At 36.5% G+C, this 25,717-nt stretch overlaps 1 protein-coding gene and 2 long non-coding RNA genes across 3 annotated transcripts in view; 1 reads left to right on the top strand and 2 right to left on the bottom strand.

Annotated features, from left to right (window-relative positions):
- The window catches only part of HDAC9 (histone deacetylase 9), a 477,431-nt gene that overhangs the window by 16,046 nt on the left and 435,668 nt on the right, over positions 1-25,717 (bottom strand). The window contains exons 24-25 of the mRNA XM_035562425.2: positions 10,807-10,940; positions 347-431 (exon numbers count right to left, since the gene is read on the bottom strand). Coding sequence (XP_035418318.2) covers positions 347-431; positions 10,807-10,940 — 219 coding nt within the window. The remainder of the gene's footprint in view (positions 1-346; positions 432-10,806; positions 10,941-25,717) is intronic.
- On the top strand, positions 3,088-7,059 carry LOC126913165 (uncharacterized). Its single transcript, XR_007707782.1, has 3 exons — positions 3,088-3,189; positions 3,981-4,060; positions 6,890-7,059. It is a non-coding gene; the product is annotated as an uncharacterized LOC126913165 (long non-coding RNA).
- On the bottom strand, positions 12,046-17,248 carry LOC118255865 (uncharacterized). The gene is made up of 3 exons (XR_004781055.1): positions 16,697-17,248; positions 15,203-15,256; positions 12,046-12,175 (listed from the first exon to the last, which is right to left on the bottom strand). It is a non-coding gene; the product is annotated as an uncharacterized LOC118255865 (long non-coding RNA).

The raw sequence follows: 25,717 nt of genomic DNA, 5'->3' as shown, positions 1-25,717 counted from the left end.
TTCTGATTTACTTGTGTGTTCCTGTCCCTCACTGACAAACACCTATTTCATTTAACTAATCTGGAATGGAGAGATTTGGGAATATTCAAGCATCAGAATGCTCTAAATAATTAAAGTGGCTTAATTCTTCAGAGATAAATACATAGCACAAACAAAGAGATGACAAAGAAACAAAAGTGTGTGTATATATATATATACATATGTATATACACATACTGACACAGCATGTGGATTTATACATAAAAAGCTTGCCTGCTGCTTTCTGTGACACGCAGTTTAATTTCTATGACATTAATTAATAATAAACAAATACCCCAAACCCAACAACCCAAACTGAGAAACATACTTTGAATTTCAGTGGTCTTTTTTAAAGAAGCTATTGCATTCTTATTGGGAATTTGGTGCACAATATCTTCTGGGAGAGGCTCCAGCTGCAAGAATAGAATAGAATAATATAAATTTTCAATAAGACACAGGGAAGTAAAACAAACTGAAACAATCTAATCCTCAGGAAAAGCTCAGCCCAGGAACTGCTAACATTTTGCTGGTTAGAGTTCTAAAAGTATAGCCATGATTTTGTTTTCTGTTTTTCAGCCATGTAATTGAATTCCAAGGGGCTTTTCTATTGGCTGCAAGACTAATCTATCGAGTCTCTGAAGCAGGTGCATGTCTGTGTATTATTCATTAAAAAAATGCTAGTTATTTGTGTAATTTTTGTTAGGTTCCTCACAAACCAAATTCCACTGTGTCTGTATATGCAGCTGGGTACTCCAAATAAAACCTTACTGAAGCCACACTGGAACTGAAGTGTACACTCTATTATCTTCATTTTTCTAGTGTTACTGAATCTAACCATCTTACACATTTTAAGATTTATAGAAGAAAAACATAAAACAGCTGTTTTTACTAGCTTTGCATTAATTTCAAATAAAGTAGTATATAAAAATGGTTAAACAGACCAGCAGTAAGAGTTCTCTAAGTAAGTTTTTTTTAGAACCAACTGCATTTTAATTAGCCAGTTTTAATTGTGTATTCTTTGCGTGGGGCTGCATCATAATAAAGTAGCAGAAGGATGTGTTGAGATACTACACATAATTATTTATTCCCTGCAATGAATATGAGCCATCCTTCACCACTTCCCATGGAGGAAAATTAGGTACCTAAATATTTTAAAAAGTGTGTTGTGGTTTAGCCTGGCTGGCAGCTAAACACCACACAGCCCTTCGCTCACCCTCCCCCCTCCCTCTCTGGGATGGGGGAGAGAAACGGGAAAGTGAAGCCCGTGAGCTGAGATAAAGACAGTTTATTAAGACAGGAAAATAATAATAACAATAATAATAATAATAGTGATAATAGTATTAATAATAATAATGTGTATGAAACAAGTGATGCACAATGCAATTGCTCACCACCTGCTGACCGATGCCCAGCCTATCCCCGAGCAGCCGGCCCCCCCACCCTGGCTAGCCACCCCTATATATTGTTTAGCATGACGTCAGATGGTATGGAATACCCCTTTGGCCAGTTTGGGTCAGCTGTCCTGGGTCTGTCCCCTCCCAGCTCTTGCTGCACCCCCCAGCCTGCCCGCTGGCAGGACAGAGCGAGAAGCTGAAAAGTCCTTGTCTTAGCGTAAGCACTGCTCTGCAACAATTAAAACATCAGCATGTTATCAGCGCTCTTCTCATCCTAATCCAAAACACAGCACCCTACCAGCTACTAGGAGGAAAATTAACTCTGTCCTACCTGAAACCAGGACAAAGTGTCCCTAGACACTTTTGTTATATCCACCTTTTTAACACTAATTTTCCGTAACAATTGCTCACTCATTTTAAATCCCCATTTATGATCTGGAGATAACAGTATTTTTCCATTTTACTCTGATACTTCAGTACATGGCGACATACTGTACTTTTCTTCTGTTCATAGGACGTGGATTAGTCCTAATTTGGATTTCAGATTTGCAAAAGATAAACATATGATAGTATTTACTATTATTATCATAATAAATTACTATTATTATCATCAGAAATTACTATACCCTATCAATTCATGAGGATGACAACCAACTGAAAAACAACTGTATTTTGAAATTCATCTACTTGTGTTTTTTGTCCATATATTTTTTCCTAGAAAAAGGGTAAAGCATAGTTTGGGCTAAATGCCCCATCTTGTACTAAATCTTCAAACAACTAAGTTTTCCTTGAACTGTGCTTAGAGACCAGCCAACTTTACCACTTCTCCACACAGGCTGCTGGTGGTGGAGGTGTGCTTTCTGCAGAGTCAGTAGTGCCAACCATGTCAAGGTGAACAAGAGTAATATCAACATCAGTCTCTCTTCTCAAAAGCTAAGGAAGTTCAACCATCATTGATAGGAGACATCTGTACTGCAGACAAAACTCCTTTATTAAGCATGCCTGGGCCTACTTTAAACTAGGTCAAGTGAAGCCCACCCAAGCAGCTTCCCCTGTGAAGTAAATACTTCAGTAGCCATCACAGATTGTCCTCGGGGTTGCTACCACTGCATTGCTACCCACCAACTAGATAAAAACAGCTTTGATCCAAGCACACAAAGTAAGAAGCAACTGCAGTGTAGATATCCCCTTAGTGGTGCTATTTTAAGCAAGCTCAGCTACAAATCCCAGAACTTCTTGGATCCTACCAGTATGATCAGCAGTGGATGCCTGTCAGTGATAAAGACATAGCAAATATCACCAGACTTCTGGTGTCTCAGTACTAAAATGAATAGGCCTGTTCACGTCATTATTTCCTTAGAATACCATATGGGATTGCAGCTGGAAGATTTACTTGTGGCTAGAAACAATAGCACTATGTTTTGTTTTCAAATAGCATAAATCACTCCATTCTGCACAGTGAGCAAGTATGCAGAGAAGTGCTGGTAGAACCTGACTTGGTCCCAGCTCTACTCAGTTACTGAGAAGGCCAGACTGCAAAGGAAGATTGTTGCTATCTAATAGGTATCATGGATTAGAACCAAGAGAGCAATTACAATGAAAATCAGATTTACAGAAACATTTACACTTCACGATCTCCATAGATTACTCTATTTGATTACTTGCAGGTTCCTGAGGTAAAACTGTGCATTTATGAAAATGGCCACCAACAGCTCAAGCTTCACAGATCTTAGAATAAAGACTGTTTTCTTAATAATTCATACCTTGAGTTATGTAGGTAAGTAGCACTTGCTTTTATCACTTGCTAGCTTCTTTTTAAAGCAATCTATCATTTGGCCCAGAAAAGGAAAAAGTCCTGAAGTTCTGTTTGGTTGTACTGGGTGTAGGAACACAGAAGAGGAATTAGAGAGTAGCTTAAGGTTCTATTTTGACAATTTCCTAATTCCTAAGGTCTTGATGATCAATTCACTCCCTAGAAAGGAAATAATAGTTCCAGGCTGTAAAAGTATAAACAATGCTGGAGTACAAGGTACGAAATGGCCAAAATGAAAGATTTCAAAGCTGTATCTTGCTTTTCTCTTTGAGCACCTTGAGATTCTTTCTGCAGATCTCTTGTACTAAATAGCAAGCTAGGCGCAAACAATGTAGACATAGCTAGAAGATATTTCCTATTAAAAGGAAATTTTTTTTTGCCTTCTTCTCAGATTCTTTCAGGATCCAAAAAAATTGTCTTGATTTTTCTTAATATATAAATTACACCTCTTTTCATCAGTACAGAAGTAAATTGTTTAACATGTAGAACGCATTCGAATATCTAGACATATCAGACCAATATTTAGAAATGGCAAATCTGTCTTCAGAAATCAGAATACACTGATCAATCACTAAAGAGAAGATGAAAAAGGGTCAAATGTTCAACAATTATTATTCCAATCATTATCCTATCTATTAGCTCTACTAACAGATCTGTAGGTGATGTGAGTATAATAGTTTTGTTTGATCATTTGCTTAACTCCTTTTTCCACAACACTTTCATGTCATATTCAAAACTCAACTTCTGCTTCACAGCTATTCTGCCTCCTAACCTTAAGGATAACCAGACACGACTTGGATCCTCTTCCATATCAGGGAAACATCAGGTTCCAGAAGTAAGTTTATTATATCATATATCCTGTTCAGTCCAAATGCAGTACTGTTACAAAAACACTGTAGAAATAAAGCCAGTGGCTAATGGCAGCTATTTCTATACACTTTGAAATGAGACTGTCTGCATTTGAAAGTCCAATTTCTGTTGGCAGCTATTCACTGGTTGGATAGAACTGTACAGACATAGCAGTGACCCTGGAAAATATCAACAGTTAGACCCAACAGTGAACAAAAGCAATTACTCTACACCTGGCATATATGGCACCATTGCCTTCCCTCCTACACTTATTGGCATTCAGATCATGAAGTCTATTAAACCTGGAGGCTAGCAGAATGGAAGCTGAAAAGAGCACTGGAAATACATTGCTAGGAAAGAAATCTTTCACAGAAGAACAGCTCAAGTCAGTGCAGAAATAACCAAACCACTGGAGAGACAGTTTGGACCAGAAACAAAGAGTCATATTTTCAAAGCTTTTACATGGCTGAATCGGGCTTTTGTGCCCAAAGCAGCAGATGAAAGCAGAAACTGTATTTGCTAATCATTTTCAAAGTAGGAAAAACAATGTAAATGGGCAAAAATCACTTGGGTCATCAAAGGCTGCCAGAGTCATATCAACAGATATCTGAAGATGGAAATAAAGATCGAAATTGCATTCACCCAGGAGGTGATCTGAAATGATCTTTGGGAATGTGGGGAGAATCTGAAACTACAGCAGTCTGTACTGAGTGGGAATATCTAGCTGTATCTGCATAGTCTTAGCCCTGTCATGTTTTAAAGCACCAAGATTAGCTTCAGGGAAGATTGTTGCAGTGTGGTGAGGAGCATGGAGAGTCCTGACAGGCATGGAGGAAGAGGAGAAGGCAGGTGAGATTCACAGGGATGCTTAGGCTGCGGAGGGAAGTGCTACAACCTCCCTCTCCCAGGTTTACTGTGTGAGAAGCATACCAGCACAAAGATTGGGCTTTGTTGTTCTGAGTCTTGCCATGATTACAGAGGACTAAGCTCAAAGATCTCACAGGCCCTCTGGTCCTCTATGTTCTTATATTAGCGATCTTCTCAAAGTTTCTGCACTTTCTGATTTTATATATAAACACTTTAGGCAGGTATTTTTGTGATCCACAGTTACAGTGTTGTACGTAAATGACAGTTTTCCCTAGGAAATAGGTTCAAAAGCCTGAAGGGTTATTAGCAACTACCTGTTCCTGAAAACCAGTGCATGCCTTGCCTTGGAAATATGTAAATTTGAACTAGGAATATTTTGCTCCCTCGGCCAAACAGCTTCCTGAGTAGTACTGCTCTTTTTGTGGACTTTGATGCCACCATACTGACCTCTGGCATGTACCTCGCTCCACTTTCCTTTCCCATCTAATTTTCTATTTTTGGGCCAATTTCTGGGCTCCATGCTTATGCAAGCAGCAGTTGACAGGTGGCTTAGACTCAGTGTTAATTATTTTCTAGTATTAGAATCAGATTAAGAACAAGGATGTGACCAAGTTTACCATGCAATTTTAAACTGATCTCAGGCCATATTCACTTACATGAATATTTCCATTTTGGAGAGAGAAATGCTTACCTGTTCTGGCAAATAACCCCTTTTTAACGCAGTCCAGGCCCTCTTGGCAATGCTTGTTGCCTAGCTGGCAAGCAGCCCCAGATTCACACTGAATTCCACAAAGGGGAAAATGCCAACTTTTCATCATCAGCGGGAAAGCTGTAGAGTACAAGCTTTCCACTTCAATTACCATCCCCTCCTAAATGCCAGCTCAACAGATTGCAAGAAAGAAGCACATACTTCACACTCTGCAAGAAAATTGTCCAGTATAAGATTTTAAGCATGCTTGGGAGCCCACCAATCACAATGTTTTTGTCAATTCTGCTTCAGACTGAAATTCAAGCCAGAAGAATATTTACTAGAAGATGTTAAATTTAGTCACCTAAAAATGTTGTTGCACTTGGGGCCAAATTCAGCCTTGGCCGCCGCAGTCAATGAGAGCAGACATGCATCCCCTGCGTGCCTTTGTTGCAGGGTCCCGCTGGGCAGAGCACACTGTGGACTGCACTTTACCATTTCCTCTGTGCAAAGGAGAACATGACCCCATCTGTGACCAATTATCACTTGTTATAGACAACAGAAAAAACTGCTGTACCCTGTAGAGCTTAAGAGACTCTGACCAAACCTGTAGACAGATCAGAGGGCCCAGGATGTTAGACTGACTTCTGTGTCCCACGGAAATGCCCCGCCTGGCTTCTTGACATGGGATGGGATGAAGGAAGAACTAAATCCTTAGGTTTTGATCTGAAGAGTTTTGTGCTTGGCGGAATCCTTCCTTATTCTCTCTGGCTGCCAAAGAACCCCCAAAATTAATGTAGTTATGTTGGAAATAAGCTGCAGGATTCAGGATACTGAACTCAAGGAGAGCTTATCCTGGAGGGCTTTTCAAATCCCAGTAGTGCCTCTTCAAAAGTAATGTAGAGGAAAGAAAACATAACCTATCTCTGCACGTTTACAGCAGCCTTACCTCCTGTCATGAAAAGGGATAGATCTGGGGGAAAATCTGAATATTGAACCCCATTTTCACACATTTCTTGGAATAAAATACAAATAAATGTAATTGATTTCTTACTTGATATGTATTTATATATGCTTTAAAGATAAGTACTTGAAATTATATAACCTATCTGTGAAAAACTGCAGAACTGTTTAAAGATTGTCTTAATAAGTGAGAGAACTGAATTTTAAGCACAAGACCATAACTCAGAATAAGTTTAGGCTTAAAAGAAATGTCTCTTTTCTAAATATCTGAATCTAGCATTTCCTTTGTTTTGACAGATGCTCATTTAATGGAGAAGTTTTAAAATCATGTTCAGAAATCTCAGGAACATTTTAAAGCAACTTATGCTTACCCTGCCTTTTACCTTCCAGAAGGATTTCCATGTTTTTATTCTGGATTTCAAGGGAATCCAGCTGCTTAATCTCTTCCCACCTCTTGGGAAGATTTCCTTCCAAGAAGATAACCTACATTGCTCCTAATTAGCTCTGCAAATGGTCAAATAGATTTTTCTCAATGCGACATGGCAATTTTCTGCTTGTACACAGATATAAGGACAACAAACCTGAGATCTCCAAATCTTTATTTAAAAAAAATATATAAAATTTCTAATTAATAAATTTGTCTTTATAAAATTTATCTTTGCATTTATCTCTATATTTTCTATTTTATTTTTCTCATTATTTAAGGGGGTAATGAGCTGCCCAAACACAACCAAACCAAATGGACCCATTTCAGACATTATGGGGTGTTCTGCCTGATCTCATGTGGCCACACAGAACAAGTGTGGGTCTCCTCTACATTCTATGTTACTTCTACCAGTCCTGTGCAAATGTCCTAGGTACCCCTACAGCATCTAAAAAGGGACTGGGTGCCTATGTTTAGGGAACAGTATTGGGGTTTAGTAATAAACAATTACCAATATAAGTACTTCCAATCAGTAAAAAAGACAATTATAATCCTACATGGCTTTCTGTTCAATTTTGAAATTGCTGTTCAAAAGTACTTCTGCAAAGAAGTTCAGAAGTATTCCCCACACATAGATGGGGCTGATAGCTCATTTAAATTCTGAGCTCTTCCAAGAAAAAGAGACCTTTTAATAGTTTTTTGGTTAGTCTTCAAAATCAACAACTGCATGCAGGAATTTCCTGTGCCATGCTCAAATTATTTAAAGAAGATTAACTTGATAGTGTATTCTTTTCCTAGTGACTCCACTTGCATTTGTTAAGAGATGAGTAAAAAGTTATCTTGCTAAACAGATCTCTGTCCTACAGGCTACATACAACTAAGAGCAAAGTATGTCTATTTTGGGTGTCAAACTGTTTTCCTTCTTAATACAAATTAAGAAAAGAAGGCTTTCCTTTAAGTTTGATGTTACCTCTACATATCAGACCAGCTCTCATGAAAGCTAGAAGTTGCTGCTAGTTTAACAATTCTTTTTTTTTTCCTTTTGGTATGTTATTCTGCTGGTAATAGAACATATGAAGCCATGGATTCTTGTATTGACAAGTCCTGGCCAAAAACAACAAAAGCAAAAAAAAAAAAGTTTTCAAAAACTCTGCAAAATGTTTATGAATTCTAATCCTCAGCACATGAATAAATACATTTGACAAACTGCAGAGTACCTTCCAAAGGCCTTTCCCAACCTTTTTAATTTGAGTTCAATTATATATGTAGTGTTTAAAAACTGAAGTTCATCTTGCCAACATTTTAAAACTAGAATACACCATTATTTGTAAAAGTGAAGGGCAGATAATAAGTTATAATTATCCTATTAATCACCTGTAAAGAATTGCATTCAAGAAAGAATGCATCCTCAAATTACAATAACTGATTATTAGAAGAAAACCATTTTTTTTTCCTGCCCTCGGCAGGAATACGCTTGTAGTTTGCTATGCAAGTTCATGAATACTATGCTGAAATCAAGCAGTGTATATACTATAGGCCATGTGGTGTAGATTGCCATAAATCTATAGACGTCAACAGACGTGCTGACTTCTAACTGCTAACTCGGTATCAGACTTCCTCATTAGTGTCTGCTCCTCGGCAACACCTTTACTTATTCTTTTAAGCAAACATCAGTTTCTTATGGTAGTACTGGTAATGACATCGTCTCTGGAGTATTTTTGTCTTCTTAGCAGCCACAGCGTATTTTCTCTTTGAAATTCTACTGCACCAGACCATTTAATGCATGCCCCTAAGGATACAGCTGTGAGTAAGAGCACATGAGAATAATGCTTATTGCATGAGATGTTTCAAGTTATTAATGATCATGTTCTTTTATAAGTGGATTATAAATGGCTGTGTGGTTACGTTTGTCTTCAATCTGTTACTACATTTTTGTCTCTCTTGAAATTTGCTTTGCTAAATTTTGCAAACAGATAGATTCATAACTTATCTAATTTCACAGTCCCTGTTTATTCTAAAAGAAAACGGAAGAAAGTTTTTATTCCAATCCACTTATCCCATTCCTTTTTCTCACAGTCAGTATTAGATAATGGCTGGTCAGTAACAGCAGAAATGGTAGTTGGGTGTGATATAGTGTTAAAACAAAACAAGGCATTTTTCATAAATGGGTAGCACCACCAAATGGTCATAACTGGATAGAGGGACCCAGGCATCTGCACAGAGGAAGATACATCATATCATCAGCATTGTATTATTAGCATTAGTCCCATAAAGGTGCAAATTTCAGAGAGTGGGATTAGAAGAGCTATGAAAAGCCACTGACACCATAAGATACTACCACAGGGAAAGTCATGACAGAGAATATGAATGAGTGCCCTGGAAGTTACTCATTGGGAAGGCAACACTGCATTCACTAAGACTGCCAAATGCTTCAAGCTAGGTTTTCAGATTTCAGCACCTAAATAAAAGGACTAGCACTGAGCTGAGCATCCGTTTCAATAGTACACGTCACAAGACTGGAAAATGCTTCTTATGGGTCTTGTCAAGGGTAACAGTAGATAAAGCCCAGATGAAAGATTATTTTTTTTTGTGTGGACATGTCTACTTCTGTATATTTCTGAGAATACTGTTGAGAAAGCTATCACTAGATACATTATATGTATAATGTAAAAAACAATAAGCATATTTTTTTTCTTGGTGGGTCATAAAGATAAAAAGCAAAGGTTAAAAAGAACATTTAGAAAAGCCTTCTATCCAATTTCCATCAGAAGATACATTACTTCACATTATTCTCACAGATATGAAGACTTAACTGGAAGGGAATGAGCAGACTAGCTTGCAATTTAGCACTAATACACTTGATTGGTGAAATTATTTAGCTATTACCATTTCCCCTGGGGAGAAATGGTAACACACTGAACTTAATAACAAGATCTCACAAAATTCACAGTTTATGGTAAAAACTTCAGTCCTTTCATAAATGACTTTGTCTGCACCTTCAGCAAGCTTATCTTCCTTCTCACTGTATTTCTAGGAGAAAAGATATTTTCCATACAACAGAACCAATTTTTACAAAGATGAGTGATTATCTTGTGCTTGTTTACATAAATAGTATGTACTCATGTCTAGTTAGTCTGTCAGTCCACTCTCAAAACTTTTTTCATAATATATACAGTGTTTGATACAGACAAATTGGACATTCCATTTAAACTGCATACAGACCAACATGAATCTTCATTTCTAACTTGAATTTTTTTTTAAAGTCTTGGACACTTTTTATTAATGTTTTTCAATTTCAAGAACCTCTGATTTATTTTTTTTTCTTCTACTCACCAGTAGAAGCAGTGTCAGAATACTGAAAAAAAAAAAAAAAGTCTTTGCAATATCCAATCGTTAAGATTATCAGATGCCTTGCAAAAGCCTTTTTTTTTTTTTTCCATGATAATTGGCTGGAAGGTCTGATCCTGATAAATGATATGCTCATCAATGACTACCAGTTAGTCAAGCCTGTTATTTAGTACATCACCAAATGCAAATTTTGAAGTATTAAATCTCGCTCAGAACTGGGAATAATTTAGGAAAACACTAAAGGATTTATATAATAATATTGTTTAGAGATATTTATCCAAACCAAAGCATGCTTTTAGCTCATCTGAGATGTGTTCAACTTGCATGGTTTTTAATACCCAAAGAAAAAAGGTCTGCTGCCTTTGTTACTAAAAGAAAATCAAAGATAGGAGTTTCAGCAAACTTGGATCATTCTCTCCACCTATTATGATTTATGTTTTACCTCATTTCCTAAAAGGGCGTTTATGCAGGCTTCAGATGCATCACAGATGGCAGTAAGGTCATGTCCTCCCTCCAGTGCCAGCACAACACGGCCATCCGCTAGCTTCAGCAATTGCTTGGTTAGGTGACCAAAACCTATTATTCAAATACAGTAATGCAAATAATTAAAGCAGAACAGATATTACTGGCATATTTCACATCTGTTGTGTAGGAATGTAGAAAGCTCAAAGATATTGCACAGGGTGCATGGGATATATTTAGTCCAGTATCCTGTTTCTGACTATGGCTCACACCAGATGCTTTGGAGTTAGGTATATGGAATTTTGTATGAGGCAGATGTGAGATAATGTCCTTCATGCTGATCCTTAATAGCTGGAGATTAGTTGAAACATGAGGTTGTCTCTCCCTTTGTAACATCATTAACCACTGTCACTCCGGATTCTCGTCTCATTTGCACATCAATGTAACAAATAACCATTTTATTTAGATATAGATAACGCGACCCTGGTCAGTCATGGCATTGATATGACAAATAACGTTTGTAGTTAAGCTATTATATATAGTTAAAAATAATTGTATTTTTCAAATGAGATAATGAAATTTTTGTTTACAGCTTGCTTCTTTGTATTTGGTCTTTGAGTCTAATATACAGCCGTGGAGTGAAAAATAGTGGAAACATGTCACGTCTTAGCTCCATTTTGTAAGTGTTTTTAGAAACAACACTAAGAACTGGATCGCTTTTTTGATTCAAAGTTTTGGTATAAGATGAAACTGTCCAGCATTTCAGTATGTCTCTACCAGTGTTGCTCACTACTGCCCCACAACATTCTAAGCAATTCTGCATCACAGTCAGAAATGATGGTACTCCATTTTCAATGGTGATCTATAACTACAAAAATATTGCCACAGAGTTTTCATCTGTGATTCAAGTAAAAATAATTTATTTGACTTTTAATGACAAAACAAATTACATGAACAAAGGTTAATTTGGAGAGAAGAGAAATTTCAAGTTTTGTGTTGGTTTCCCAGAACAGCTGTTGTTTGTTTTTGTTACTCACTCCTTTAAGTGAGAAATGATAAGTAAAGCCTTGAAACTACTGAAGTTAAATACCCATCACATGTTCTTAACTGTTCTACTTGGCCTGGTTTAGTTGCTCTACTGATGGCCATCACTACTAATTCCAGTGCATTTCATAGTCTTAAATAAAGCACTTTGAAAATACCTGCTAAAGTCTGTGGTTCTTTAAAGACAGGAAAATCACCACCCTTTTTTTCATGTTCTAGTGAAGAAGGTCACCAAATATTCAAAAAAACAAAAATTACAAGCATATTTTCCAAAGAAATTTTCCAGGACAAACTTAAGGCTTGATCTGGCAAAAAAGTAAATGCACAATTAGTTCAATTTACATCTTAGGACTCTGTTAAGCCTGAAGACAACTGTTTTTAGAACAGGAACTTTAATGATACCAGATTTAGTTTAGTTATTCTGTCAAAAAGAGAAAGAGAAGGAAAAAGAAAAAAAAAGAAAAAGAAGAAAAAGAAAAAGAAAAAGAAAAAGAAAAAGAAAAAGAAAAAGAAAAAGAAAAAGAAAAAGAAAAAGAAAAAGAAAAAGAAAAAGAAAAAGAAAAAGAAAAAGAAGAAAAAGAAGAAGAAGAAGAAAAAGAAAAAGAAGAAAAAGAAGAAGAAGAAGAAAAAAAGAAGAAAAAAAGAAAAAGAAGAAAGAAAAAGAAAAAAAGGAAAAAGAAAAATAAGAAAAAGAAAAAGAAAAAGAAAAAGAAAAAGAAAAAGAAAAAGAAAAAGAAAAAGAAAAAGAAAAAGAAAAAGAAAAAGAAAAAGAAAAAGAAAAAGAAAAAGAAAAAGAAAAAGAAAAAGAAAAAAGAAAAAGAAAAAGGAAAAGAAAAAGAAGAAGACAAAGACAAAGACAAAGACAAAGAAAAAGAAAAAGAAAAAGAAAAAGAAAAAGAAAAAGAAAAAGAAAAAAAAAAGAAAAAGAAAAAGAAAAAGAAAAAGAAAAAGAAAAAGAAAAAGAAAAAGAAGAAAAAGAAAAAGAGAAAGAAAAAGAAAAAGAAAAAGAGAAAGAGAAAGAAAAAGAGAAAGAAAAAGAAAAAAAAGAAAAAGAAGAAGAAAAAGAGAAAGAAAAAGAAAAAGAAAAACACAAAAACAAACAAAAAAGGAAAGAGAAGAATAAAAAGAAAAAGAGAAAGATCTACTTGTCACTTAATCTATAGACGATCACAGAACACTTAGGGTGAAATATTGTTTCCTTAAACCACTCCACAATCTTCTGTACCGTCTAAGAACTGCGGTTTTGATTCTACCAAAGTAACTACACCATGGTTCAAATTACATACAGGGTTGAAAAACAAATAAAATCTTAAACTCTCATTTAAGCTCAACCTTTCTTCATGAAAAAAAACAAAGCCTCTCTACAAAAGACTGAATTTAGACAGGATAATAAAAGTGAAGGAAGGAGTGGAATGAGGATAACCTTTGATCTTTAGCCAATTTCTACTTTCTTTTACCTACAGGATTTATTTCTGTCTGCATGTTACACATGTGATCTTCAGATTCATAACAAGAGAGTGCCAGCAGCATAAAGTGAGTCGTACATATAGCATTTAAAGGAAATGAAGAATGAACAGGCACAGACTCCCCACATCTACAAACTCTACAACCCACTCCTGGGCTCTGTGAGAAATCCAACAGCACTTTTAAGCACTGTCATCCTGACATCACAGAGCTTCTGTGAAAAAGGGAAGGATCTTCCCTATTTTCCCTGCACATTTTGAAAATATTATGTGACTAAATGCTGCTGCAGCCACACCATAATTTTTTGGATTATGTGTGGCAATAAATGTAAAGACCGTCTCAGTGGCTTTTTCTTCTTTTAAACAACCATACAAAATATATCTCATAGCCATTGTAATGTTAATTTGTCTGCTTGCTTTCCTAATAATTCTCCTAATATCAATGTTATAATAACCATTACTGGCTGAGTGGGGATATATGCAATGAGCCACACAGAAAGTATCTTTCCCAACACAAATCACAGTAACAAAACAAAACAAAACCAACCAAACAAAAGAATGTTGCCAAACCAAATCAACATGATGGGGTCTTTTCTTCAGTATAAATACCCAAGACAGTAAAGGTGTCTTGCTAGGAAGGGAGGAAATAACTTTAGCCAACAGTACCAATGTTGCCTGAGACTGAATGAGTTATGGAAATTCTTAACAAAGAAACTTGGATTCTGTGTCACTGCAGCAACCTAGGAAAGATATTAGCTTCCTCAAGGAAATCCCCTGGAGCACAGAAGTAACAAAATGGAAAGAAAGGAATCCCAGTCAAGTAATGGTTTTAAGATGGACTATAGTTCATGCCAAATAATTAAGGAAAACAAGAAGAAAATAGTAACAAGCACCATGAAAAGAAGTAGTCATCTCCCCTGATAAAAGGAGATTAAGCACATATTTGATGCCCCACTGAACAACTCTAAGGCAAAAAAGCAGTCAGATAAACATGCAGCATCCCGGATCTCCCAATTCACATGGATTTCTAGTAATCAGCGGAAATTCTTGGCCCTTCTACTCTGCCTGCTGACAAAGATGCCAGCTGTAATGCGGGCTTTAAAAGATCATTTCAGTTTGGATTTGCCATATTCTAAAACTGTATGGGTTTGCTCTGGTGCATAAGAATTACAGATTAGTGGCATTTTATAAAAACTTAAGAAGGTTCAGATATAAAGTAGAAAGTCATGTTAAAACACCAGCGCTTGATTTTCAGACCAGCCTGAAATGGGCATCCCTTCTTTGAGGATTCAATTTGTCCACACGGCTGCCTTTGGGCCATTTACAATCTGAGTACTGGCTCAATGACAGACACGTACCACTCAAGGTTTGAAATAGCCTTAGGAGCATCTACAATTATTTGTGTCCATGAGCATGGGTACAAATGTCACATTATTTAAAGAATATATATAGTATTTCCGATCATTTCAGTCAATAAGTGAGAAAATATTATACGTACGGGGTATTTTTCAAATCTTCTTGTAAATGTGCTCAGTGATACTGTACTTCAGAGAAGTAGCACTTTTTTTTTTTTACAGTTATGCTCTTGCGGTGCACCAGGAAATTGTGAGCATGGTTTTGTGCCAACATTTATTTTCAGGTATGTTTTTTATAATTTAAATATTAAAAGTGCCTGTTTCCTTTGCATATATTTATTCATCCAGGGCAGAATTTGCAAAAGCACTTAATATTGACTTGCTATGATCCTTGTAAATACAGTGAAAAACCTCTGATTTACACAAGAAACAGCAATAAAACACTATTCTGTTCTATATGTTCTATAATGTTCTATAATGTTCTATATGAACTATTTCTGAAAATCTCACTCACCAGTTGGTTTGCTTTTTGCTGACAAAAAAGTAGCATGTATGAACAACTGTACACCTAAGCAAAAAATGAAGAGCAGATTAAAACTGAGATCATTATAAGACACTATCTAAATATGAAGAGGAGAAGATGCTGCAAGATCCTCTTGGAACAATGCAGTTGTGTGTATTATATACAGAAGTCAGAAAAAAGTCAGAAAAAATATTTTAAAATATCTGGATACTTTACAGTACTAACAAATTTACTAATGTGCCAAATTTACGATAACCTTTGAGAAATAATGCTATTAATGTTTTTCTTTCTGAGTTCTTATTTACCAACTTGATACAATTTTCCAAGAGCCAGATTTGCTTCTATGCCCCCTGAATCCATGTAATTGTGGCAGCAGCCAACACTCTAATCATGGTTACAAACTGCATCAATCATCTAAGTACCATATTGCATTCAAATAATGCATTAACAGACATATACTCATAAACTTTGAGTGGCATAACTAAATTATTTTACTGCAGATTGCAAATCATGAATTTTACTTTCTAGTGGACAACTTGAACGTCTGTTATTGGGCATTGTTATGCATTAGAGAATTACACAGTATATGAGCTGTTATCTACTGACCTTTGAAGTGAAAATATAAACTTTTAAAACAAAAACATAACAAGTATTCTTCAATTATGCCCTTTCCCCTCCTCCAATGTTATTATTGGAGGAAATACAATACTCAGACTCATGTTAGAACATGTTCTATTGTGGGAAGGCAGAAAGGGAGAAAATTAATTCTGTATTATGCTAATGAAGAAGCTGCCAGGTTGTTATTGGAGGACACAGTGTGCTGCTCACTTGAATTACCATTTAATCAAGTAAGTCAGCTTTTAGTGGACTGATGTCCCAGTTTAGCACTGAGTTCTGTTTTTTTTTTTTTGGTTGCATTTTTACTTATTTATTTATTTCCTTTTGTAACTGACAGCCTCCCCACGTGCTCCCTCTAGTTTTGCCAAACAGCAAGGAATGTTTGGTGACACTTCTGCTTCATTTGACCAAAGTGGCTGGGGCACCTATATTCTACCTGGACTTACTGAAAACCAAGAAAATATGCTAAAACCTATAAAAAGAGAACCAGGAAGTATTTTAATTTTCTTTTTTTTGCTTTTGGGTTATGCTTACCCTGACAACCTGAAACAGAAAGTGGTAAAGAGCAGGTAAAACACTTTTGACCCAGGCCAGTCCCCTTCAATCGCAAAACCTTAGTGTGTAGTACAGCTAGATGAGGTAAAGCTAACAAAACAGAGTTTGTACATACAGCCTCATATTCTAGAAGAAACATTTGAGAAGCAAGACAACTTGTGGATGTGATCCTTTCCCCGTCCATTTCTTAGTAGACAGGGAGGGGCCCATATAGGAGGGGTCCGGCCCAGGTGACATTGCAGCACTCCTCATTTGCAGAAACAATCATATATGCAATTCAGTTTGCCCACCACTGAATGTGCAAACACCTACCTAATGGGGTCTAAACCTGCCTCGGAAGAAGACAGACCCCTTCCCTCTCCCTCGCTGCACGTAAGGAGAGCAGATGTCTCCCGCACGGTCGTTCTGGGTGACAGCAGCCTGAGCTGAGCAGAGCCGTAGCACTGGCCCTTGCTCAGGGGAGGCAGCTCCTGCAAAAACGAGGACACGTCAACAACCAAAAGGCTGGCAAGGCTCTGGGGTTATGGAGAAAGCCTCAGCAAGTCTCCTGCTGCAGCAGGGCCCCAACAGCTCTTTCAGCTTCAGCGTCTTAAAAGCTACAATCTGACCCCAAATTACAGGCAGAGTTCTGGTGAGCTCCTTTGGCTATTCAGAGCAGCCTTGAGAGGAATACACCCAAAATACAAAAACTCCACAGTCTCTATCCTGGACCTCCAAGCATGTATTTAACTGTTATTTACCATTTAATCATGTCATTACTCTCTAATTTACTTGAGAATGTGTTTTCCTCTCATTAAAACTATTGCGATGATTGCTGCCAAAAGTCTACCCACCAGTGTTCTGCACTCCATCCCTGTGGTTCCTTCGTGACTATTTGATTAATTTTCATTGATATTCTTCCAACAATAGCATCTAAAATTAACTGGATCAGTTTTTACATAACTTCCTGAGTCATCAGGCTACGTGTCCTAAATAAATACATCCATACAGGAGTCAAATGATAATTTACCCTTCCAGCACTGGCAGGAGCTAGAACATTTTGCAAAACTTGTCTTCTGTGATAAGAAAAGACATTTTATTCTCAGGTCTTAATTCTGCACCTTTTATTCAATCAAAACTTCATTTGGATTAAGTCAGAGGCTTGATTCAGTTGGCAGGATGTGGCCCTGAGCGAGGGGAAAAGGGAGATTTTAAAGCCAAATATATTCTTATGAAAAACATTTTCCAAATGGCTGAAATTATGAATGTTAGTGCTAAGATACCTGAATTTAAATGGTAAAGACCTGGCCTCCAGGCATTAGCTGCTGATTTCTTGCTTTTAATTCCAGAGAAGGAAGCTCAGTAACACTTTAAATTACATGTCTTAAGAAGGCATTTAATTTAGATTAAATTAGACAGTAATTGTACGTTAAATAAATACCAATGGTCCCAGAAACACATTTTTTATGGATTAACAATTTATGTAATAGATGTTTTTATTGCATGCCTGTTAGTTCTACAGTAATATGTTTTTCATAATTAGCTGTTCTTGAGCTGCTACACTGAACATAACTTATTAAATCTCTATTATATACTTACTCAAGGATGCATAGAATGTCTCTTCAAAAGCCAAATAATGCAAATTTGTCCCATTACAGGGTAGGGCTATCTTGCCAATGCTGAGTACGATGGTCTGGGCATGCAGGTATCCAAGTGGGTCACATAGTCCATTGCATTTGTTCAGTCATCCAGGAAGAAGGCATTTGTATACCTCCACCGTACATACAACAGCAGCACTACCCATCTGACAAAATGTTCTTCAGAGAAAACACATGGAGGAAGAAGCTTCCCCTGAACTCTTCTCCCAGCTTATTTATACCAAAAAAAAAAAAAAAAGACAGGATTTCTTTTGTGTTTTGTATTATCAAATAACAGGGATTCAGAATCCTCCAGGAAAGGTCACAGTAGTGTACAAAATAATGACTATGTTTTTAAAGCTATTGTAGTGCTGTCATGTGGATTCAGAGGGAAAAAATTCAACCACAAATTTCAACTGCCAGAGTTGAAAGCAGGAGATTTTGGATATTCCCATAACTGGTTGGATGTTTTTAGGCCTGTTCTTACTAGGTATTTGCTCCATGACTTCCTTTCTTCTTGGTTTCCTCATATTCTCTTCATCTCTGTCCTGTCTCACACCTGGCCCAAGTAATAACTTCTCCCCTCTCCTGCCATCCTCCCCCTTTTTCATTTTGCTTCCCACATAGCAAATCCCCTACTCAGTAAAGCTGGACAGGAAGCAAGATTATCCATCCCACTGAGTTTTTCAGTGTTTTTTTCCCGGAACACGTAGCTGTTCTGCATAAGAAAGCTGAAGCCAAGAGGGAAAATGCAGAACTGTAGACAACAAGGTAGCGTGTCAGAAACTCAGATTCACATCTCTGAATCAGGCTGTTGCTGCATCTGAAGGGTGGAGGTTCCCTTCTTTGTGGGCTTTGGGGGTTTTTATTTTACTTTATTTTTTCTGAAAAGACCTTAAAAATCTCTCAAAAGGGATTCTGTGTGTATAGTCTAATCAGACTGATAATTATCATCTTAAAATCTGGCCCACATACTGTCAAATCTGCCAAGCCGATTGTAAGTGGTAGCATTGATGCCATTATAGCTTCCTCCAAATCTGGTCAAGTTGCTTGACTTAAACTGATATACAATATATGCATCTGATGTTACAACTTACAGATGATTATATCTCCAAATCTGAGTTCAGACTCAGCAAGAAGTTGGCTCAAAAAAAAGACATCTGATAAAAATAAATAAATAATTACAAGTATGAGAAATCTGTTTCATTCACAATGGAATGAAAATCAGATACTACTATTGACTGCTATTAAATCAGTAAGCTTGATTAAGTTTGGAGAAGGTTATTATAATGCTACTGACTATAACTTGAAATATTTTTAAAATACATAGGGCAAAGCTTCTTCTCTTACAAATTAGTATAGCTGAAATATGGGCACAGAGTTATGGCCAAAAACAATCTGATGGGAAGATCTAGATTTATATTTTTTTAACTGGTGAAAAGTCAAGTCAGTTAATTTTGAATTGACCCAAGAGACTAACACAAAGGATCTGATTTAAAGCTCATCACTCAGAAGCTGAGAACTGACTGCCATTTTCTGAAGATGGTCTACAAAATTCTGCCAAGAAAAGCAGCATGGATTAAACGGTCTTTCCAACATACACAGTTTCTCTGAGTCTAAAAATTAAGGCTCTCACTTTATTTGCAGTCGTTTACTGACCCTGCCACATCAGCACAGCACATTAAATTAAGGCTAAGTTGCTTAGCCAGTGTTAATCAGCATATGCCATAATCTAAGGACTTGGCCTCCAGATGTGGATCATTCATCATTGCAAGATGAGGGACATAGATACAATAAGCGTATCAGGGATGGGTTCTTGTACATGGAAAGACTTGAGGTAAATACTAGACTTCCTGACCAATTTGGCATCACGTCTCCTGGTGAACTCAATATTACTATCAGAGGTCTAACGCCCCTCAGGATTTGGATCACATTGTTTAATAAACATCATTTTATAATATCAGGAGGAAATAAGGCAGTGCATTTCTAAGGGATTATTGTACATCTCGAGTAGTTACTTTCCCTCTGGCCTTGTGCCTGTTAACCCCACCTGACACATGCTATAATCACTAAGAAATGCACTGCCTGTCACCACTTATTGAAAAGGTAATGTGTAAAACTCACTAAAGGAAATGGTATTAAAACTAGGTTTGTGGTCTGACTCCTTACAGTCTTCTGATTAATTGCAATTTCCAAATAAAATACATTGAGCAACTTTCTATTGTGCTGTTCTATTACAAAAACATGTAAGAATAAAGGATGTGATTTCAACCCATACAACAGCCCCTTTGTCTGTTTTCACGCTAATAAAAGGACACAAAGATGCCTTGAAATGGCAGGTAAAACCCCACAGACTAAAAGAAAATGTAGCTAACATCGGAATGACATAGGTGGCTCCACACAGCCTCCTTTCCGAATGGAGAAGTCATGTCAGAGCCTTGTCACACATGTTATTAGACAGCAGACTTCGCAAGAGCCATAAGCCATAAACTGCTGGGAAAAAAAAAAAAAAAAGGTGGCACAGAATTATACGGGCCTCAAGTGGAGGCAGAACTGATGTCACTCTATTCTGATGCACAGGAGGTGAAAATATGCAGAAAATATTTGTATTTGCTGTTTCCCAGAATGAAATATGTGATTCATCCTCATCACAGATATGTAAAATTTTTAAAGTATTAGAGCAAAGATGTTCCTTTTTTTTTTTTATTTTTTTCCCCATTTTGTAAGCATTAGGGCCAGATTCAGTTGCTGGATGAACAAGAGGGATTCGTGTACAATTAAAACTGTGTTCTGGTACAATGTTGATTGGAATAGGATTGGCCTCAGTTTCCTCAGAACATGTTCCCACTGCATACACATGCGAGACTAAAACCTTTCTTTAGAATATCCCATCAATGTCCTTCCAGTCTTCTGAAATATGCTTCTCAGAAAAAGCCCTTCTGTGAGCTTCTGCAGCCAAACACTAAACTACAGATTACTGCTTGAGAACCAACCAGAAACTCTCATGGACTTCTTCACACAATGGTTTTCTACCTTTTCTTCAGTAAACTTCAAGCACGGGGTGAAAACTACTTTCAGGCAGCTGAGCAGTCAGGGAATACTACTTTCTGGGTTTGTGCAGAGTGAAGAGCAGAGTCACTAAGGAATTACCTGATTCTGTAGGATCTGTAGATAAGCAAATGGCCACTATTTCTCCTGTTACCATAGCATGACAGCAGTATCAAGGGAAGCTGGCAGACATAATCTTCATTGAATAACAGACACATCAAGACAAACAATGACATTTCTGTGCTATATTCTGACATAAACCCAGCCAGCTAATGTCAAGGTAATTTGAGGACTCCAGATGTTGTTGCAGCTGCATTACTAAAGTCATCTTAGTCATTCTTCTTAAAAGAGGGAAGTTCAAAACAGGGCAAAAATCATTCACTCAGTGTTAAGAGACTTTCTTGAGCAACATCGGCAATTTCTTCTTCAAGAGAAAACAGTATACTGGCTTTTCTAAATGGAGATGCTGAAAATCTGCAAGAATAGCTACTGTTTCTCCTTGCAGAGTTTTAACTACTACAAGTAAAATAACCTGCTGTCAGAGCCCCAAACTCCCTAGCGGCACCCGAAACTTAGCAAACAACATATACCAAACATCAGGATTGCATTTATTCTTCCTTCTGACAAAGTTGAAGAATCACAGCAGCTGAAAGCTTGGGAAAAATTATACAAACATCATAGCAAAGCCACTTACAAACCTCTGACAACAAAGGTGTTTAATTGCCTCTCTACAGATAAATAAAGAAGCTCTACAAGGAAAAATATCAAATTGAGAAGTGCTCCACTCACCAGAGTGTGCAGTCATCACTCCAGCAGAAAAGGATGCACTTTTTAGTAATTCTCAGCTTTGGCCAAACTGCTGATTCCATTTCATAAAAGAATTGGTAATGAATCAAATTTCAATCATCTTCCCACTGTTACCTAATTTTTATAGCTGGATACTACGTTAGATTGAATTAGTTAATTCGTAGTAATTATATAATAGAAAGAAAGATGAAAGAAAACAAAATATGAGACATGGGAGAGTTGGGAAAATAATAATATTGTTAGTTGGGTCAATGAAAATGACTGTTATCAAATAAGATAAGTACATTTTTGTGACTAAAAGAAAATATAGGCATAGAAAGGAAATTACTGGTTGTCTGAATGGATGAACAAGAACAAAAATTAATATGAATATGCAATTGAACAGTGTCAAGGAATTAGATTTTCTAATAACCATCAGTAATGGTCAGAAATTAAACAGAACAAAGAAAGTTTATGCCCTTATTTCTGCAGATAACACACAGCATTTCTGAATTCTTCTCCAGGGATATACTTTCACACCTTTGTACACAGAGGAAGATGAGACAGTCCTACAGTTATATTAACATGGAAATGATTCAGATTTTGTCTGCAGTGAACTCTGGATTGCTCAGTGACCAGCTGCCAACTTAGCCAAGGTCTAAACTGAATTGAAAATAAATTGTATTCCATGTGACAGCTTTATATGTGTAGGCAAAAGTGGTACTGATAACACCCTGAGCAAATAAGCTGAAGACATTTAAATCAGCAGGTATTTGATAACAAGATAGTCTGCCTGGGAATTATCACATCATTTGCCCTTTATTGAGACATACTGTCACATGGTCTCAGAGAAAAAAAAAAACTGAAGTAATCTCATGGCTACAATGAATTTATACTTCTTGAATTGTGAGCAAAATTTGACCAAGGGTAAAATTTCTCTTCTTCTAATCACAGTAAAATAAGTTTAGAAATTGTGAATAAAATCCACATTAAAGTTCAAACATATACTTGGAGATCCACATTTTATCAGTCAGAACAGATTTCATTATGAATACACAAGCATTTGGTATCACCTGGACTCAAAGAGTCAATAGCAGTTGTTTTTTCTTATCTTTAAACTACTTTCATGTCTTTCCAGACTATGTCTTATTCCAGTGGGTCATCATAAGTAAACTACCTTTTTATACATACAAATTTTTAGAGGCAGGGGAAAGGGGAAAGCTTTTGCCCCCTTCTATACGATGTTTGACTGTCTCAAGATGATAAGTGCCAGCATACACCTAGCCCAGCTTGGAACAGCTCAAAGACAGCCTGGAAGGCTTTTTAATGATTATCACAAACAAAAAGCTTTTGTTTCCTTTCCCACATACCCATTGTGAACATCCAATGTGAAAGTTACATATTTATTATAACACTTACTAGGACTTGTTCTCAGCTCCAAATAGAAAACCTGGCTGGGGACAAGTACTTGCCAGTAGGCAAAGGAAGAACACATTTCCAAATTGAAGATGACTTCTACTGGTGGTAGCTACTAAGAAAACACACTTCTTTAGTACTAAAATCTACACAATTCCACATTCCTGGATGTTGCCTCCTTATTCAGGAGGTATGAAGCCCATAGTTCCTGAATGTGCAACTAGAAGGGCTCATACAGGTGTAAGTGGTGGCAGGCAGAGGAGGATGTAAAAAAAACAAAACAAAACTACAACAACAACAACAACAACAAAGAACAGAGTTTTTTGTTGTTGGTTTTTTTTTTTTTTTTCATTCTATCCTGTTTTGGTTGTCCAAGAAGCAGGCAGGAACAGTCCTTGTGACCCCTTAACACCAGGATATTTTTACTTCTTGTACATGCTACAGTGGACCTTCCTGTATCCTTACTGTGTCTAGAAATGCTCTGGAGAAATTTGTTTCAAGGTGACTATTATCTGTTCTATGGCACCCTATACAGTGCATATAATTTAATATTTGGATCCAAGCTCTGTCTGAATTTCTGTCTGTGGCTTTTTGCAGGCAGTTGCATTGTGTAAATGGTAAATAATTATCTTTGACTTGATAGCCGATTTTACATATTGGATTATCAGAAAAATAAACATTTTAAAAGATTAACTTTTTTAAAAGATTCAGATTACATTTTATTTAATCTGAAATAAAGACAAAAGAATCAAGAAATCTAAAGCTCCCCAGTGCCATTTTTGCATCAACTACTTTTAAGAATAGTGCTCATGTTCTTTAAAGTTGTTTTTCATTATAGAAAAGAGGCTAACGGAAAAAAAAATCATATACACAAAAAAAGTAGAGGAACATTTATTTCCTCTGCTTTTTAGATTTAGGCAGAAACTTTGAAATTAGTTAGCATTTGTTGCTGTGTTATGGTTACTTTCTGAATCTGTCACCCTCTATACTGATAAAAGCAAAGGTCCAGAATAGTAGATGTTCACTTAATTAATAACTCTATCTTAAAGCATATGCAAAAGGAGTCTATTGTGCAAGCAATCATAAATCTCACTTGGCCTAACTTAGACCAATTGACCTTATAACCCAAATAATGTTCCTTTGTGCATGGTTTTTATATGCAATTTCTAGATTTACTGTTTCAAAGAAAAAGTGTGTAAACATTTTCAGCTGAGCCTAAATTGAGCAACTTATTCATCCTACAGCTGGCTGAAAGTTTGAGCCAAACTGGTAAACTTATTCTGGAAAGAGCCTCTATTGATGCTTCCTTCAGTGGATCCAGATTCAAATTTTTCATCTGTGCATTTTCACATGCCACTGATATCTTAATTAGGAATGAAATGAGGAAAAGAGAAAAGACATATATTAGCAGTTCATTGGACAGGAGAGAACATAATAGGAAAAGGTAATGACACTTTGACAGCCTGAGAGTATTCCATAGCTAGTCATCAGAGGACTGTTGCAAATAAAAAATTCTGAGAACTTCTTGAAGAAAAAGGCACAAGAAAAAAACATAGGCAACATAAATGTAGCTTCTATTTTCTCCTTCTGTAATTATCCAAACTCTTGATATTTCCTTTTTCTATAAACAAAATTTCAGGTCATATTCTAATAAGTTCAATGCACAGAGCACACTTATTGCTTCTATAACTATGTTCTTGGTGACATCTATACCAAAACAGTGAAAAAGCTTTTTGCTTGATTAAAAATTGTAAAGCCTTTATTGTAGAATTTACCAAAAATGAAAATGTTATCTATATTATCAACAGTGCACATTAAAAATATCAAAGTAGCTGGCTCCAAAATGAATTCTGGCAACTTCTGAAGCGCATATGTGGGAGTTACAACGTTAGCACATAGTAAATATCCAAAGATCTGCAATTAACTCGAAGATACTCTTCAAATCTCTCTTAGGCTGGGAGACTTTTTTGGCCACCCACTTTTGAAGAGCACTGGTACTCTGAGTCAGCTTCCAGAGGCTCCACTGGCTGTCTAAGGAATCTGTGCTTTTAATTAAGACAGCAAGGTTAGGTGCTAAAGTTAGGACAGTACACTAAGACCTTTCAAAAGGACCCAGAATGTCTCAAACTCACTGGAAGTGGGTTTGAGTCCCTGTCCTTGTATGATATAAAAGTATGGCCAGTCTTTTATGCATTATAAGAACTGAAGTATTCATAGTTCTGAAGTATTCATTACATAAGAAACTATAATAATAAATAAATTGATCAAATAGTACAGCCCTGCTTCATCTTCATAAAACTGTTTGGACATATATATTAGCATTTGCCAAATGTTACGTTTAGTTTAGAGGCTGTCTGCACACTGCTTACTTTGACTTCCTACCCATAATTATGCATTTCTTATGGATAATTCTCAAAAAATTTATCCTAGAGTGTCTGCTATCTTAATGTGAAATTGAACCTTTATA

The sequence above is a fragment of the Cygnus atratus genome, chromosome 2, assembly GCF_013377495.2.
Source record: "Cygnus atratus isolate AKBS03 ecotype Queensland, Australia chromosome 2, CAtr_DNAZoo_HiC_assembly, whole genome shotgun sequence".
NCBI classification, from domain to species: Eukaryota; Metazoa; Chordata; class Aves; order Anseriformes; family Anatidae; genus Cygnus; species Cygnus atratus.
Note: the sequence above shows the minus strand (reverse complement) of the source record. Positions and strands in the feature narration are given on the sequence as shown.